This window comes from Electrona antarctica (genome assembly GCF_951216825.1).
Source record: "Electrona antarctica genome assembly, chromosome: 21".
Lineage (NCBI taxonomy): Eukaryota > Metazoa > Chordata > Actinopteri > Myctophiformes > Myctophidae > Electrona > Electrona antarctica.
Window position 1 is genome coordinate 15954255 of NC_136802.1, and position 16350 is coordinate 15970604.

Sequence of the window (16350 nt, forward strand, 5' to 3'; positions counted from 1 at the left end):
ATGAGCTAGTAGATCTGGTATTTTTGAAAAATCCTGAAAATGTCACGCAAATCTTTGAATAGCCTATATATTCTTTCAGAGCGAACGTTTTTAACTCAAATATTAGCTTCTGGATGGGTCCCTGGAACAACATATTTTCAGAAGGGGGTCGGTGGCCAGATATAGATAATTCTGGGGGTCCTTGACATGAAATAGTTTGAGCACCACTGACATAGAAACAGAGTTTTTCAGAAAACTTTCAGGATTTCGAAGACATTTTGTAGAATTGTCCTCAGGTCTAAATGGGTTAAGAAACCAAACCCCACCTCTCTCTGTGAGGGTCATCTCCAGGTGGTAGGAGCGTTCCTGGGCGTCACCTCGTAGCTCCGCCGCCCCGCTGAACCGCGGCTCCACGTGCACGCCATAGCGCGGGTGGAAGGTGCCCACTTTGATGACATCACTTCCTGTGGCCGGCAGCAGCTCCCAGTTGACCTGGTTGAGCTTCTCCTCGTTGGCAAGGAGACGACAGGAGATGACCACGGTGTCCGACGACCTTTGAACCTGCACTGAGATCTGACCCGCTGCCCTGTCTGGAAAATAATAAAATATTACAATAAAAAACTATCCCAAGAGTCGCATTATACTGGACCCCAGAAGTCAAGAGGAAGAAAGGGAGGCCAAAAATGACATGGCGTCGTAGACGATCGAGAAGGAGCTCCAGCAACAACATCAGAGCTGGGGGACCATAGAGAAGATGGTCAAAGACAGATGCAAGTGGAGAAACTTTGTTGCTGCCCTATGCGCCAGCCGGCGTAATGGGTATAAGTAAGTAAGTAAACAATAAAAAACGAATATGAAATATTTACAGTGTTTTATACAACATAAAATAAAGTAAATATGAACATTTAATTATGAAATATAAAGCAATATCAAATAATAACTAACTACATGAGATATATTTAAAAAAATGAAATGCTTATGAAATATTATAAAAACGCAAGATGCTATTCTAATATAATCCAATAGTCTATGTAAAGCATGCCAAAACAAAAAAAATACAATAAATTAAATATCAAAATATGAATGTTAAAAAGTTTAGAGCTTGCAGATCTGCTACCCTTGATGCTTCCGTGTGACGCCGTAGTGTAGTGTGATCAAGTAAAGCATTCATTTACGAAAAAACACAAAAAGTTAGAATGTGGAGTTTCTGACTGACAGCAATAACGGTACTGCATATATACAGTAAACTAATAGTTTTATACACAGTAATAGTTCATGGTAACGTAGTGAGTTTTTACAGTAATAGTTGGAAGTGAGTTTTATGTACAGTAATAGTTGGTAGTGAGATTTATACAGTAATAGCTGGTAGTCAGTTTTATTTATACAGTAAAAGACTATTACATAGTTGGTAAAGTAGTGAGTTTTCTTACCAGTTTGTATCAGCAGCATCAGTAGAATACAGAAGTTCTGCCATCCAGTCATCTCAACCTACAACTATACAACTGGATAAATATACCGGTACATTAATGTATAATTTCTACAAATATACAACTGAATAAATACATTTTTAAAGATGGTGGAATAGCCTAGTCTACAATGATGCTCTCTCTCCAAGTTTTGCGAGAAACAAGCAACCAGGTTTATAACTATGGAAACGGACAAGCCCAAAAGAAAGGACTATCCTTTATCCTATACTATAATAGGCCACACAAGCACTTAAAGCTTTTCTCTTTCTCTCTCTCTCTCTCTCTTCTCCCCCCCCCCCCCCCCCCCCAGTTGTGGGTTCGTTTCTCAGATAGAAAAACGGCCCTGTATCTCATATACGAGCTGTCACTTCCTGCCTGGAAATGGAAGGTTGAGTATGTACGCACACAACTCCTTTGATGTCGTCACCTCACAATGGCCTGGTTGCACTTTTTACCCCCCCCCCCACCACCCACAGTCTGTGTCTCAGTCTGTGAAGTGCTTAGATCCAAAGTGCTTTACATGCAGTGGACACTTTACATACAGTACACACAAACTCATACACCTTTACATAGATTGCTTACATGTGCATTACATTCATCCATCCACAATCCACATACAGTCATACACTGATTCAGTTATGATAAAGGGTGTGTGTGTGTGTGTGTGTGTGTGTGTGTGTGTGTTAATCCATCCTTGATGTCAGTTCCAGCGTAGCCTCGCAGAGGCCAGACGCGAATCTGCGTTCGACAGGGTGATACGAGTCTGGCCAAGAAGCCAGGCTAGTTCCAGCGGTTTTCCAAACTCAAGACCCAAAAGAGATTAGACGTTTTCCTGGGACGCAAACTAGTGAAAACAGCAGATTGCGATTTACGCTAATTTTAACTAATTATTATTATTTTGTATTTATGGAATTACTTAGATCAGGTGGGTGGTGAAAACCAGGTATACTTAATGAACTGGTGGGTGTGTACACTATTTTGAAATAAATCTTCCTCCTAGTATAATCATAATACCTGTTGATCATGTTTTAGGGGGGGGGGGGAATCACAGCACAGCAAGTTGGCGATTAATTGTCAACTTGCTGTGTTTCATTTTTAAGTATAATATTGAATTATACATTGAACATTGGAACGTTACAATTTGTATATCTGTTTGCTTTTTAGGCTTCATAATCACTAATTGCACAGGGCAGATATGACAAATAACTTAAATCTAAAACTTGAAATCACCGACACATTTAATATTTCTTTTATAATGTTTTTCTTTCCAAAACAATTACAAGCTACAAGCTTGAATTACAATCTTACAACACATGTTTTAAATTGACGATTATGCAAAAAACAAATAATGAAATAAATGTAATCATTGTAACAGGCCTATGTAATGGGTGCGTTTTGTCCGACATACTAACATCCGACAGGCATTAGTCCGACATCCTATACCCCAAATCCTAACCTAACCTCACAGAAGCCACAGGTGAGTTTTAACCAGCAACGCATGTCAGGAGCCACGAGTGAGTCTTAAGTTGCATGTCGTACTGTTAGTACGTCGGACCAACGTATGCGCCACCCTATGTGACAGTGTTTTTGAAGTGGTGGGAGTTCTTAAACTCCTGGTACAAGGTGAAGAGGACGTGTAGAGACTGCACTCGATGGTCCTTGTAGACCGGGATGTCCAGAAGCCCACAGACAACGTCCACGTAGTCCCTGAGGTCACAGTCCAGGTCGGCCCCTGGGAGCCCCACGGACCCCCCCAGGAGGTCCTCCAGCAGGGGGGGCCACTCCTGCATCAGGTTGTCGATGTCCGGCATGGAGCGGCTGGATGGAAACCAAAGATTTACATTTTATTTGTCACTAGCCTCTGGGATCAATGCCATTTTATTTGTCACTAGCTTAGTAGCCTGGGATCAATACCATTTTAACTACCTCTATACTAGCCTGGGATCAGTGCCATTTTATTTGTCACTAGCCTGGGATGATTTGGGATCAATTCTATTTCTAGGTGCCTGACCCGGTCTGGACTCTGGAGCGAAAATGACAGGCGCTCTATTCTAACTCGTAGCTTGACTAGCAAGACTAGACTAATTGATTCACATGTGGGGAACAAAATCAACGCAACGCCAGCTGGAACACAACACCAGAAACAAAATAGTTTGTTCCCCTTTTTTCCAAATCGGATCAGACGGCTCAGTTTTAAGGTACTTTCAGACGGGCATCGATTAACGCAGACTGAGGTTATAGGGTTAGCGAGCCAAGTGGCTGGTTAAGACTGAGGTTATAGGGTTAGCGAGCCAAGTGGCCGGTTAAGACTGAGGTTATAGGGTTAGCGAGCCAAGTGGCCGGTTAAGACTGAGGTTATAGGGTTAGCGAGCCAAGTGGCCGGTTAAGACTGAGGTTATAGGGTTAGCGAGCCAAGTGGCCGGTTAAGACTGAGGTTATAGGGTTAGCGAGCCAAGTGGCCGGTTAAGACTGAGGTTATAGGGTTAGCGAGCCAAGAGGCCGGTTAAGACTGAGGTTATAGGGTTAGCGAGCCAAGTGGCCGGTTAAGACTGAGGTTAGGGTTAGCGAGCCAAGTGGCCGGTTAAGACTGAGGTTATAGGGTTAGCGAGCCAAGTGGCCGGTTAAGACTGAGGTTATAGGGTTAGCGAGCCAAGTGGCCGGTTAAGACTGAGGTTATAGGGTTAGCAAGCCAAGTGGCCGGTTAAGACTGAGGTTATAGGGTTAGCAAGCCATGTGGCCGGTTAAGACTGAGGTTATAGGGTTAGCAAGCCAAGTGGCCGGTTAAGACTGAGGTTATAGGGTTAGCGAGCCAAGTGGCCGGTTAAAACTGAGGATATAGTGTTAGCGACCTACGTGTCCGGTTAAGACTGAGGTTAGGGTTAGTGACCTACGTGGCTGGTTAAGACTGAGGTTATAGGGTTAGCGAGCCAAGTGGCCGGTTAAGACTGAGGATATAGGGTTAGCGAGCCAAGTGGCCGGTTAAGACTGAGGTTATAGGGTTAGCGACCTACGTGTCCGGTTAAGACTGAGGTTATAGGGTTAGCGAGCCAAGTGGCCGGTTAAGACTGAGGTCAGGGTTAGTGACCTACTTGGCCGGTTAAGACTGAGGTCAGGGTTATAGTTTGTTCGTAAGTTGCGCGCTCTGCTCGTGCACAAGTAGGCCATTCATGGCCAACTTGTGTGCAAAGCACAAGTTGGCAGCTCGACAGAGTGCATTTCTAGTTATCTTTGTGGTCAGGAAAACAAAAATCACACCCGTGTGAAATGAGAGGCGCTCTTGTCATCGTACATCAATTTATGTTAGCGGACATTTGACATTGCTACATAAGGTGGTCCCTTATTGGCCAAGCGCTCCCACCAACATGTGATTGGTTCGCCGTTTGCTCATTTACATATGACGTAAATTTTCCCTTCAATGTCAATGGCGTTTAATGCTTTGATGTTTAATTTACGTCATATTTAGCGGAATTCTGATGTAATTTCTCCGTTCATTGTCAATGGCAAATATTGAGACGTGTGGGGACAAGATTTAGCGGACATTTGACCTAAATTCTCCTTTCATTGTCAATGGCAAATCTTGAGACGTGTGCGGTCAAAAGCTGTTTATAGAAGGGGCTAGCGCCCCTTAACTCCATTATTGCTCGCTAGGTGGTAGTATAAGCACACCTAACCTGTGCCACCCGTCCGCTCTCACTCTACGATCCTTTTTTCATTTCCTGGTTATCAGTGAGGTGGGGGCTGTTGTTGTGAGGGCATTGACCGTTAGCCGTAAGCTCATACCGCTTAGCTCTCGTCTCGTTAGAAGCAGTTACATGTCCGCAGCGATGTTCACAAATGAGACAAATGATTTACGATTGTCGGGATGCGCGACAGCTCACCATGGACAGCGCCCAAAGCTTTAGAGATACAAGGCTTTGAAAATCCTGTTATAATGGAGGCTCAATGGAGCTGGATTTAAAAATCCCATGGCTGGTGAGCACGGAGGCTCTCCATAGCAAACCGGAGCAATACTAAAAGGTAAATTGACGGTCGCCGCTTTCATATATGGAGTATACGGTTGTCTACGAACATGTACGTAGTTAGCACCTTTAGTACCCGAGCCTAGGGCTATGATTATATTCATAGATAGCAGAGAAAAAGTTAAAGACACAAAGATAATAATGGAGGCTTGGATCTGCAGTACCTGTAACAGTGGCTAGGGGGCAGTACCTGTAATGCACGGTGGCCGGAGGCTTGGATCTGTGCAGCTCTGAGATGCTGTCCATCCAACTGTCCAACGCTCTGGGGTTCTTCTGGGCGTTCGACACACTGGACACCTTCTTTACCTGAGAGAGAGCGAGAGAGAGAGGGGGGGGGGGGGGGGGGGGGGGGGGGGGAGACAGAGATAGAGAGATTCTGTCATGGTCAAGATCCAGTTTCTCTCCTGAGCAAGCAGACCGGCTCTATCAGCTCAATGGTAAACATTTCGGAACTCGCACCTGGAAACCAGGTTCAAATCGGGTTCAAATAGAAGAGGAAAGCTGCTTTTAAGTCACATCAAAGCCAGAAACAGCACATGAATAATAACTTCTAATCCAATCCAATTTATTTACCGTATTGTGCCTAATATAAGACGTTTGTTTTATTCCAATGAAAACATCCTAAAAAACTGGGTCGTACTATATTCGAGGTCTAGACTATTTTACATTATTACACATCCACGCCGATTGAAGGCGCCCGTACCGGCGTACCGCTGAAACCAGGCTTATGAATGGAGCGATTGAAGCAACACACACACACACACACACAGACAACGAACGACTACAGCTGACCAGCGGTGTGACAGAAGCAGCTGATATCATCCTGAGATCTGCTGCTATTTGAAATTGGACACAGTAGGTGGGGAACTTACTCTCCATCTTTTCTGTATTTCTTTTATTAATATTTCTGTCTTTTTACTATTTCTGTCTTTCTGTCTGTTTTTCTTTGTTTTCCTAACCCTGGACCAATCTGTCCTCTTGATCTGAAACAAAGGGCAAGCAGGATATACAATCACCATTAGGCTAATCAATCAGCCCTTTTTGGACTTCGCATATCCTTTGTCTTAATAGCTCCTAGGCATATATATAGCACTGCTATATATATGCCCAGATCAAAACCACACTCTGACCAGCGGTGTGACACTTTTTCGGTCACCCACTCTCTGTCTGTCTCTCTTGTAATAACCTCTACATCTGTTTATTGTTCATTGTTTTCGGCCACTCTCTTTTAATAACATCTACATCTGTTTATCGTTCACTCCTTCGGTCACTCACTCTTTCTGTCTGTCTGTCTCTTTAAAACTTCTCTGAGCTTTCTTAGTTCCTCCCGTCTGTCTTCCCTGTGCCCCCACGCTATACTCTGGCTCACGACTGGTTAAATCTCCATCCTCATCGAACAAACTCTCACAGGCTATCTAGTATAGCCTAGTGCCCAAGCTAAAGACCCGGACATCCAGAGACACATCCAGCGAAGAAAACCACCTCCCAGGGTTTTGTATCAACCTTTTGTATCATCCTTTTTCACTACATATTATTGTCATTACTATTATTGTTATTATTATTATTTGTATTATTATTATTATTATCATTATTACTACTGTTTTTGTTCTATTATTATTACTACCACTATATATATATATATATATTACCTATTTTTCTCTGTACAATGTGTTTTCCCACCATCCCCATACTTTCCCCCTCATGCCGTCCTAGTCTACTATTGTAACTCTCTCCTTACTGGCCTACCGGCATGTGCACTGAAGCCTCTCCAACTGATCCAAAATGCCGCAGCTCGCTTGGTCTTCAACCAGCCAAAATTCTCACATGTCTCCCCCCTGCTCCGCTCCCTGCACTGGCTCCCGGTCGCTGCCCGCACAGAATACAAAACTCTGATGTTGGCATTTAAAGCAACCAAAGGTATGGCTCCCCCATATCTTGCCAGCATGATTGAACCCTACAAACCCTCCCGCGCACTCAGATCAGCCAACGCAGGGAAGCTGGAAGTACCCTCACTAAAAACGCCGGGACAACGCTCCACACGTCCCAAACTCTTCTCCCTTCTGGCCCCAAAACTGTGGAATGCACTTCCCGTTGCAATCAGAACTGCAGCATCACTCCCGATCTTCCGCCGTAGTCTGAAAACCCACCTTTTCAGACTCCATCATGGCCCATAGCACTTACCCTACCCCCCTTAGACAGCACTTCTTAGACTTATATAGCATTTGAAACAGACTTATAGCATGTCATGTAGACAGCACAATAAGTGCATTGTATGTAGTCATAGCACTTCATAGTATATATGTACAGCATAGTATAGCATATATGTATAGTTTATATGTATAGTGTCATTATATAGATATGTTCTAGTTATAGTTTATATGTATAGTGTCATTATATAGATATGTTCTAGTCACGTTCTTAGCTTACGCATGTTTCGCGATAAATGCATTTTACATATGTGATGTATTCCCATGCTTTTTGTTCTTGCTTAATGTAAGTCGCTCTGGATTAAGAGCGTCTGCTAAATGCCTAAATTGTAAATTGTAAATTGTGATGTAAGATGGAGGAACGGCATGACCATCTCGAACAGAGTGGTTCAAGAAGGAGACGTTTTGGAGAAGTTTTGATGCACAGCAGCGCAGTAACTTCATAACACCCAGAGTGTAGCGCTGATCAGAGCTGTAGATTGAAGAAGCGAGTCGCGACACACTTTGATCTCGCCGCAAACCGGGTTGGTATGGGCTATAGTTCCAAACATTGTAACTATCCCATTGAGATAGAATGAGCACTTCCGCATTCCATTGTTACAATGGGAATCAACGCTATAGTGTCGTCGTCACTCTCAAACTAGATCACGCTGGCGCTGATAACACCGCTAGGCTGTCCCACACTTTCACTGTCCCCCTATCAACATTGGCAGGTAGGAACTAACTTTACATGATAAAGCAACTGGTTTAAGAAATACCAAGAGACTACAGTTTATTTTCAATTTGGTTACTGTACCTATTTACTATGGTACCCTATTGTGATATGAAAATCATTTTAATTTAAAATTATTATAGAAACATTTTAAAATAAATGTATTTTGTCTTCAATTTGTTTTCCACAAATTAGTCTTGAAAAATTGGGCACAATACGGACCCATATATAGCACAATTAACAATTAAAAATAAATAAATAAGCTAAATAAAAAAATAAAAAAATTGGAACCCATAACAAAGTGAAACATCAAATACCAGCAAGAAGACTTAGTTCAAGCTAGATTAAAAGCATAAAAGCATACAAATTAGACTTCAGGCGGAATTTAAAAGTATGGGCCACTTTATTATTGAAAAGGCACGGCCTCCTCTAGTTTTAAAATGTGTCGTTGGTGTACCTGAGTAGTGTGTTGTTTGGTATCTTCAGACAGCCACAGAGACAGAACTGTAGGGTCTGACTGTTTGACACACGGCTCATCTAAAACCAACAGACCCAGACTGTCTGTCACCCCATCTGGTCTGGGAACCTGAGAGAGAGAGAGAGAGAGAGAGAGAGAGAGAGAGAGAGAGAGAGAGAGAGAATTTACAAAGCTATCTAAATTACATTGCCGGTGAGGAGCCCCCACCGGAAGGATGCACTGTTGTATCTAAACTAAAGAATATTTTGTTATCATTGGAAATGAATTTGCGTATTGATGTGGTACTGTACCATTGTGGTACTGTACCATTAGGAAAGATGGAGAACAAGACTGCCGAAGCAGACAACCCACAACATTCCAGGTTAGAGACAAATCCTTATAGGTGCAAGGCAAGGCATCAGAAAGGGAAGAAAATGCCAGCACTCAATACATGTCCTTTTCACACGTTTTTTATTTACCTCTGAATGGACCCGGGATGGTCCATTTGGTTTCATTTTCCGCTCTCAAGAGTTAAAGATAGGGTCCATTTGGTTACCAACTCCCTGTCATTTAGCTGGGGGACCACCTGGAATCCCCTCAAGGACCACTGGTGGTCCCCGGACCACTGGTTGACAACCACTGGTATAGACGCTCGACAAAGCCGGATGCACCACAGTGGATTTGAACCCACAACCTCTGTGTTGCTATGGTTATGTAACTAGTATACCTTGATGAAGGCGTCGATGTCTCCTACTGCGGGGATGAAGTCTGGAATGAACGGCTTCAGTTTATGATCCAACTCTACTGTCTGAGGAGTATATCTGTAAAATATATATACACTTATTAAACCACACAGCCCTGGGTCTTAAATGTTTATGATAGTACATATCATAAATCACAGCCCTGGCCCCTGCAGGGTCTTAAATGTTTATGATAGTAAACCTGGGCCGGTTGCTAGGCAACGCCTTGCTCACCCCCACACGCATGGAACGTTTCTTGCGCATGGGTAGACTACTGTTATGATTACGATCTGCTCTGGCTCTTTTCTCGAAAACTACGTTGCTGTCCGTTCCGTTGTGCTGATCAGACATCCGAGGTTCGGATGTGATTTCTGATTTTTCACAGCATCGCCATTTAAATGTTAATGTTTCTGGAGAAAGACAGCTAGTGTGAGCAAATGCTTACGCTCAAACATTAGCCTTTCGTTAAAGCCAGCCGTTAAAGTGTGTTAAAATGTTTATGATAGTAAATCTGATCCATAAATCACACAGTCCGGGGTCTTACTTATTTTTAATTCAGTGGTATTCAACCTTTTTCATATTAAAACCCTTTCTTTTTTGGCCTTTGAGCCACGGACCACCATTTGATGAGATTTAGCCTCTCAGACTCAAAACCCTTTGACATTTTTGTTGTTGAATAAGACTTTGTTTAATTTTGTGTTGGTAAATAAAACAGGGGTCAACGATTGGCCGGTAAATAAAGGGCGTTACCGTGATGTACTGGAACAGTTCCAGATAAAAGCTGTTAGTTACCGTGTGATGTACTGGAACAGCTCCTTGATCTCCGTGGAAACGGGCAGGTTGGCGTAGTCGGCAGGATGGTACGCCCCCTCCGGTCCGCCCCCCTGCTCATCTTCGTCATCGTCATCTTCATCGTCATCGGAGTCTTCCTCCTCCTCCTCCTCTGTCTCCTCCTCTTCCTCTGGCCCCGCCCCCTCATTAGCAGGCCTGTCACGATTACAAATTTAAGCTGAAGATTAAGATTTAATTGTGGGTTTTTTGCATTGAACGATGGTACGTTAGAATTTGTATTTCTGTTTGCCTTTTAGGCTTCGTAATCACAAATTTGCACAGGGCAGATATGACAAATGAATAAAATCTAAAACTTTAAATCACTGACACATTTAATAATTTTGTATATCTTTTTTTCTTTCCATAAAATGTAAAAAATAGCGGAAATAGTTGATCTACAAGCTTGTAGATCTGCAATTTCTGCTATTTTTGAAAATGTATGGACATTTTTCAACATGGAAACGATTGACGATTATGCAAAGATAATTGCGATTATCTCAAATAGGCGATGATGTAATAGGCTAATCGTGACAGGCCTACCCCTCATTAGCACCCAGGAGGCCAGGCTGGCGTCCCATTGGCTGGTTAGGGCTCAGGAGGCCTGCAGGCTGTCGTCCCATTGGCTCTTTGGCCTTCCGCTGCTGCTCCTCCTCCTCGTCAAACTCGTCGCTGCTGCTATTGGCCGCCGCCATCAGGCCACGCCCCTTCCTGTTCCCGTGGCTGCTTCCTGTCTGACATGCAGGGGTGTAACAGCTAATAGATTTAAATGATTATCTAACTATAAATGGCATTTATAGTTAGATAATCATTTAAATCTAAAATGCATCACATCTCTGTCTGTCTGTCTGTGTGTCTATGTATGCGTACGGTTGTAATGCACGTAACTTTGCCCCACCGACTTCAAATTCGACACACGCGTTCCACACCCCCGCAGGGAGTGCAGTGCCCGGTATCGAGTCGGTCGGACCCACGGTTGTCCAGAACCACCACAAAAGGCTCTGGTCAGGCTCTGCCAGTGGGCCTAATGAGCCCAAGTCCCCTCACCTATGCAATTTCCAGCCTCTGCCTCAGCCAATTGATTGCCATGGCAACCCCACACCTGCCAATTGATTACTTAACCAGTCCACTTTTCACAGTCAGTTTGCACTCTTCAGACACAGGCAGATGGACAGATATAGAGATCTCCATGTGGGACACAGACAAACAGTTAAAACGGTTAAAACGTTGACAGGTATTATTAGGTTCCCAAGTTGCATCGTTCTCAAGTAGGCCGGTGGCCGACGGGCACGTACAGGTCTAGTAATAACAATAACCTAATTGATTAAAAAATTAAATGAAAATAGTGGATATACATGCTTGCGATGTGACGTGTTGTGAGTTTGTAGATCAGCTATTTGCATTAAAAATGCATTATTTATTCTCTACAGTGTGTGTGCGTGCGTGCATGTGTGCGTGCATGCGTTTTACCTTGCTGTGTGTGCGGGGGGTGGGAGTGTAGATACTCGCTACATCCTCAGAGTCGTGAACTTCCACACTTTCATCATAAGGCTGGTTAGAGATCAGTTTACCACTGTTACCAGGCTCCATCTGACACTGAGGGGGGGAGGAGATGAGGCAAGAGGAGGAGAGAGGAGGGGAGAGGAGAGGAGGCAAGAGGAGGAGAGAGGAGGCAAGAGGAGGAGAGAGGAGAGGAGGAGACAAGAGGAGGAGAGAGGAGAGGAGGCAAGAGGAGGAGAGAGGAGGCAAGAGGAGGAGAGAGGAGAGGAGAAGAGAACATTTAACAGTGGTGGAAAACATATCAATACTGCAGTATAGAAATTTAACTAAATGTCGAAATTCTACATTTATTTGAGTAAACGTAAAAAAGAAAGAAAAAAAAGTATTCGCATTAAAATGTACTTAAAAGGTAGGGTAAGTGATATTTTTTTGTTAAAACAAAACGTTTTTTGTTAAAAGGTTAAATCACTATATTCTGATAGTAATCTTTGCTATAGAGTGTTTGGGGGGGTTAGACTTAGGCACTTTTTGAAACCAGCTCCTCGCCACTCCCCCTACACACTTCCACTCGGTTTGAGCATAGATATATAAATAATAGAGACGGCACAGGAATTCCCCTCCCATCCGGTGCTGTCTATATTATTTATATATCTATGCTCAAACCGAGTGGAAGTGTGTAGGGTGAGTGGCGAGGAGCTGGTTTCAAAAAGGGGGATTAGAGTATATATTAATTGAGACGGCACCCGGAGGAAACCCTGGGGCGAAATGGACATAGTGGCCGAATTTGTCATTGCAGCTCGAGCCAGCACTGGTCCGTTGACTATCGTTGCGCACGTTCATGTTATTGGGGCATGACACGTGAACACTTTGTTATCATTGCGCCATTTGTGCACGTTCACGTATGAAACAAAGTTTGTTTCATACGTGAACGTGGCGCAAATGGCGCAATGATAGCCAAGAGCAGAATTAGCAAGAGAGGCCAACTTTGCTTTACTTCCCGTATCTGCGTGAGGTAACATTATTAGGAGACGGGAAGAATGTTGGAGTCTATTCATTTCCAATGGGAGAATGAACGTGAACACAGCTTCTGAACCATTCCTTAACTCCATGGTCACTGAACTAAATACTGGACCCAATCATCACAAGGCACACAATATTTATAAGATATTCATAGTAAAGTGGCTTCTTTTAGCGAGACAAATCAGGAGAAAATCTACTTTGTTAATGACATTTCTTTATCCCAGCAACAAACTCTCGCGAGATTTGAGATGAGTCCGGAAGCCTCTCTCTGTCCATCTGCAATTTCACGGACAACACATAGGGGGCTCTGACCCCATATTTAAGATGAGAATATGTGAATATTATAACATGAAATGAATGGACATATTTAAAACGATTAGAAACGATCCTTATGTGCCCAAATTAGAGCTGGCATGTAGGCATATATAGGTTGAGGAGGATAGATGATGTAGTCTGTGTGATCTAAAGGAAATTGAAAATGAAATGCCATTCTACAACTCTATTAGGGAGAGACTTTTTAATAAGATAGATCCAAATCATGAATTTATAAATACAATACATACATATATATGGTTGGAGGACTTCGAGAAACTGAAAGGCCTATTTCAAAAGTACACCTTTTCATTTGCCTCATTCCTTGAAAAGGCCTGGTCAATGAGGAGGAGGGCCATTTGCATGTAAAATGGCCTTGTTTATTTGTTTACATTTTTGTTCAAATACTGTACAAATATGTATTTATGTATTAATAATGCATCTTCTTCTATCGGGTTTCATGGCGGTTGGCAAACCTAAATGGTGCATTACCGCCACCTACTAGACTGAGTGTGGAAACAGTGTTGTTGTCAGGGGGGGGAGGGGGAGGTCGGGGAGAAGCAAACCACGCCTACTATATTTAGGAGACCATTTGTAGGCTTTGTGTACCATTTCGCGTCTAATGGCTCCAATGAAGTTGGCCCATCTTCATACATAAACCATCTTTGATGATATTCAACGGCCCAGCGCGTTCACGATTTGGCCCAATCCATCCCAGAATGCACTCTGTTCCTACCCGGAAGGAGGAGTGAAATCGCCTCATGCGCTTTTGAGCAACTTAATGCAAGTGGATGGGAGGAGAAATCCGGTGCCGTCTCTATACTCTAAGGTTTTAGACAGCCAGCAATGGGTAGAACGCTCCCCAAAAAAATAGTCTCTGTGACACATAGGGGCCACAATCTGCATTCAAAGTTGTTCCTAGAAGCTTTGTCATTGGTTGAAAAAAAACCTGGTCGCTATGACTAACCAATCAGGAAGTACAGGCAAATCGACCAATGACTAGATGTGTCACAGAGACTAAAACATTTTGGGAGCTCTGTCTGAAACCCCCCCCAAAAAACATTTTCAGGTACCAGTAGGTGAAAACATTTCAGGCTCAGCCAATCAGGCGAAAGTAGTTTTTTATAGTGTTCCAGTTCCAATTTTGTCTGCACTTTCAATTTCACTTGTTCAATCAGTATCCTGACTGAGTTCTCTATCCTAGCTGATTGGATAAGCTGACCTGAAAATGCATATCTACAAGATCGGCTATTTTCAAATGGCCAAGAGATGAAACTATAGGGCTGAAGTTGTATAATCAAAATCTACAAAGTAACTATAGTAACTAAAGTTTTCAATTAAATGTAGTGGAGTAAAAAGTACAATATTTGGATCTGAGATAGAATTAAAAGTATTGGAAATTAGAAATAGGCCTACTCCAGTGAAGTAAATTAAACATAGGCCTAGTATGTCGTTTTTCATGGTTTTCGAGTTGGATTTTCTGTTTATTAAAAAGAGACAGACACATAGAGAAGCTAGCATACCTGTCTGGATCACATCAGCTTTAGCAACTTAGCAACACAAAGCTAAAAAGCTAAACTCTCGCGAAGTTTTCGGTCATTTAAAGATGTGCTGAGGTCGCACGATGCTCACCGGCGGCTGTTATTCACTCATACATACACATATGACGTAATAATAATGTAAAACATGACGTATTAAAAGAAGACGGGACTCTAATGTTACAGACGCAGCTTGCTGGCGTTGTCCTAGCAACAACAACAGTTCCGCGCTGTGCATCATGGGATATTGAGTCTTCTTTGGATCTGTGTGGCAGGGTAGCCCCACAGCGCCTCCTGCCGCAGTGGAGGTGTTTAGAAACACCACTGCAGTCAGTGCAGCATCATGTAGCCTCGGTCCCAGGCTCACTTATCTGCGAAAAGAAGCATCATGGGGATTATTATTATAGTGATTCATTCACGCAGTGGTGGAAAATAACTAAGTACATTTACTCTGTACTTTACATGACTAGAGAATTACAATTCTCTGTACTTTTACTTCTACTCCACTACATCTCAGTTCCAGATATTGATATTTCGAAGTGAAGAGGACATGATTATTACACATTTAAAACCTAATTGCGACCAAAGGTTTTTCTGACAATCGTTACAATATTGTTCCCAGGTCTCGTGACATCACTATGACATCATCAGGGATGATATTAAAATCCCCATACATGGGGAAAGCCCCCATATTGTGCCCAGGTCTTGTGACATCACTATGACATCATCATCCCCATACATGGGGAAAGCCCCCATGTATGCATATATGGAGCTGACCTGTTCTGACATTCCATATGCAGTTGATTTGACCTCCCTGTACCCTGTACACTCAAGACACGCTCCATATATGGCCATAGTGCACGGCTTATGGTCAAATCTGCAGCCATGAGAAGAATGATGCAGTCACATGCAGGGCTCATAATCATGCTGGCTTGTCATCATTATTATTTTTTTCTTGTTCACGGACATACACAACATCATTATGATTGGGCAATAATATTACCAGAAACACGGTCTAGATAGCCCTGAATGACAGGTCTGTAACTCTGAGTGTACAAATCCCGTAAGGGTCCATTAACTCCATTTGGTTTCTCAGAGTTAGGGGGTCCTTGCAAATAAAACATTTGAGAACCACTAGTACTAGTTGGACTCATAAATATGCCTTGTCGTGGTAAATCAGTGTCATACACATTCTGAAGAAAACCTGGAGACTGACATTCAGTCTTATGATCATAATAAGAACATTATAATGGTGTGTAAAACAGAAAATCTAACATTTTCCACAGAAAACACCAAGTCTTTGCCACGGACACATTTGTCCGTGTACGGATACATTGATGACCCCTGACCCCTGTAGGGACACATTGATGAACCCTGACCCCTGACGGACACATTGATTGATTTTGCTGTACACAACAGTACTTTTTCTTTTTCATACTCTTACCTGTAAAGCTTGTAACCTAAGCTGCTGTGCTGCCTCTGGACCAGGGATTTGGAGACCGGGAGAAGGCCCCTAGCACCCTTCATAAACCTCTATCTGGACCAGGGATTTGGAGACCGGGAGAAGGCCCC

General features: G+C 43.0%; 2 protein-coding genes across 5 annotated transcripts in view; both read right to left on the reverse strand.

The window, feature by feature from the left end:
• The window catches only part of LOC306913852 (uncharacterized protein), a gene marked incomplete at its 3' end in the record, with an annotated part of 5969 nt that extends 4450 nt beyond the window's left edge, over nucleotides 1-1519 (reverse strand). Inside the window, exons 1-2 of the mRNA XM_079490664.1 lie at nucleotides 1410-1519; nucleotides 306-569 (exon numbers count right to left, since the gene is read on the reverse strand). Of these exons, the coding sequence (XP_079346790.1) occupies nucleotides 306-569; nucleotides 1410-1461 (316 nt within the window). The 5' untranslated portion in view covers nucleotides 1462-1519. The remainder of the gene's footprint in view (nucleotides 1-305; nucleotides 570-1409) is intronic.
• Nucleotides 1520-2665: 1146 nt separating this feature from the next.
• On the reverse strand, nucleotides 2666-14995 carry ift46 (intraflagellar transport 46 homolog (Chlamydomonas)). 4 transcript variants are annotated; one of them, XM_079490506.1, is made up of 8 exons: nucleotides 14764-14995; nucleotides 11879-11998; nucleotides 10952-11142; nucleotides 10373-10567; nucleotides 9568-9661; nucleotides 8841-8969; nucleotides 5655-5770; nucleotides 2666-3263 (listed from the first exon to the last, which is right to left on the reverse strand). In XM_079490506.1, exons 2-8 carry the CDS (start codon nucleotides 11996-11998, stop codon nucleotides 3017-3019), a joined length of 1092 nt encoding a protein of 363 aa, XP_079346632.1. In that variant the 5' UTR covers nucleotides 14764-14995; the 3' UTR covers nucleotides 2666-3016. The 4 variants fall into 4 exon arrangements, with proteins under 4 accessions (XP_079346632.1, XP_079346631.1, XP_079346634.1 ...); XM_079490505.1 differs by having other exon boundaries at nucleotides 11879-12004; XM_079490508.1 differs by lacking the exon at nucleotides 14764-14995 and having other exon boundaries at nucleotides 10952-11138; nucleotides 11879-11997.
• Nucleotides 14996-16350: the final 1355 nt, after the last annotated feature.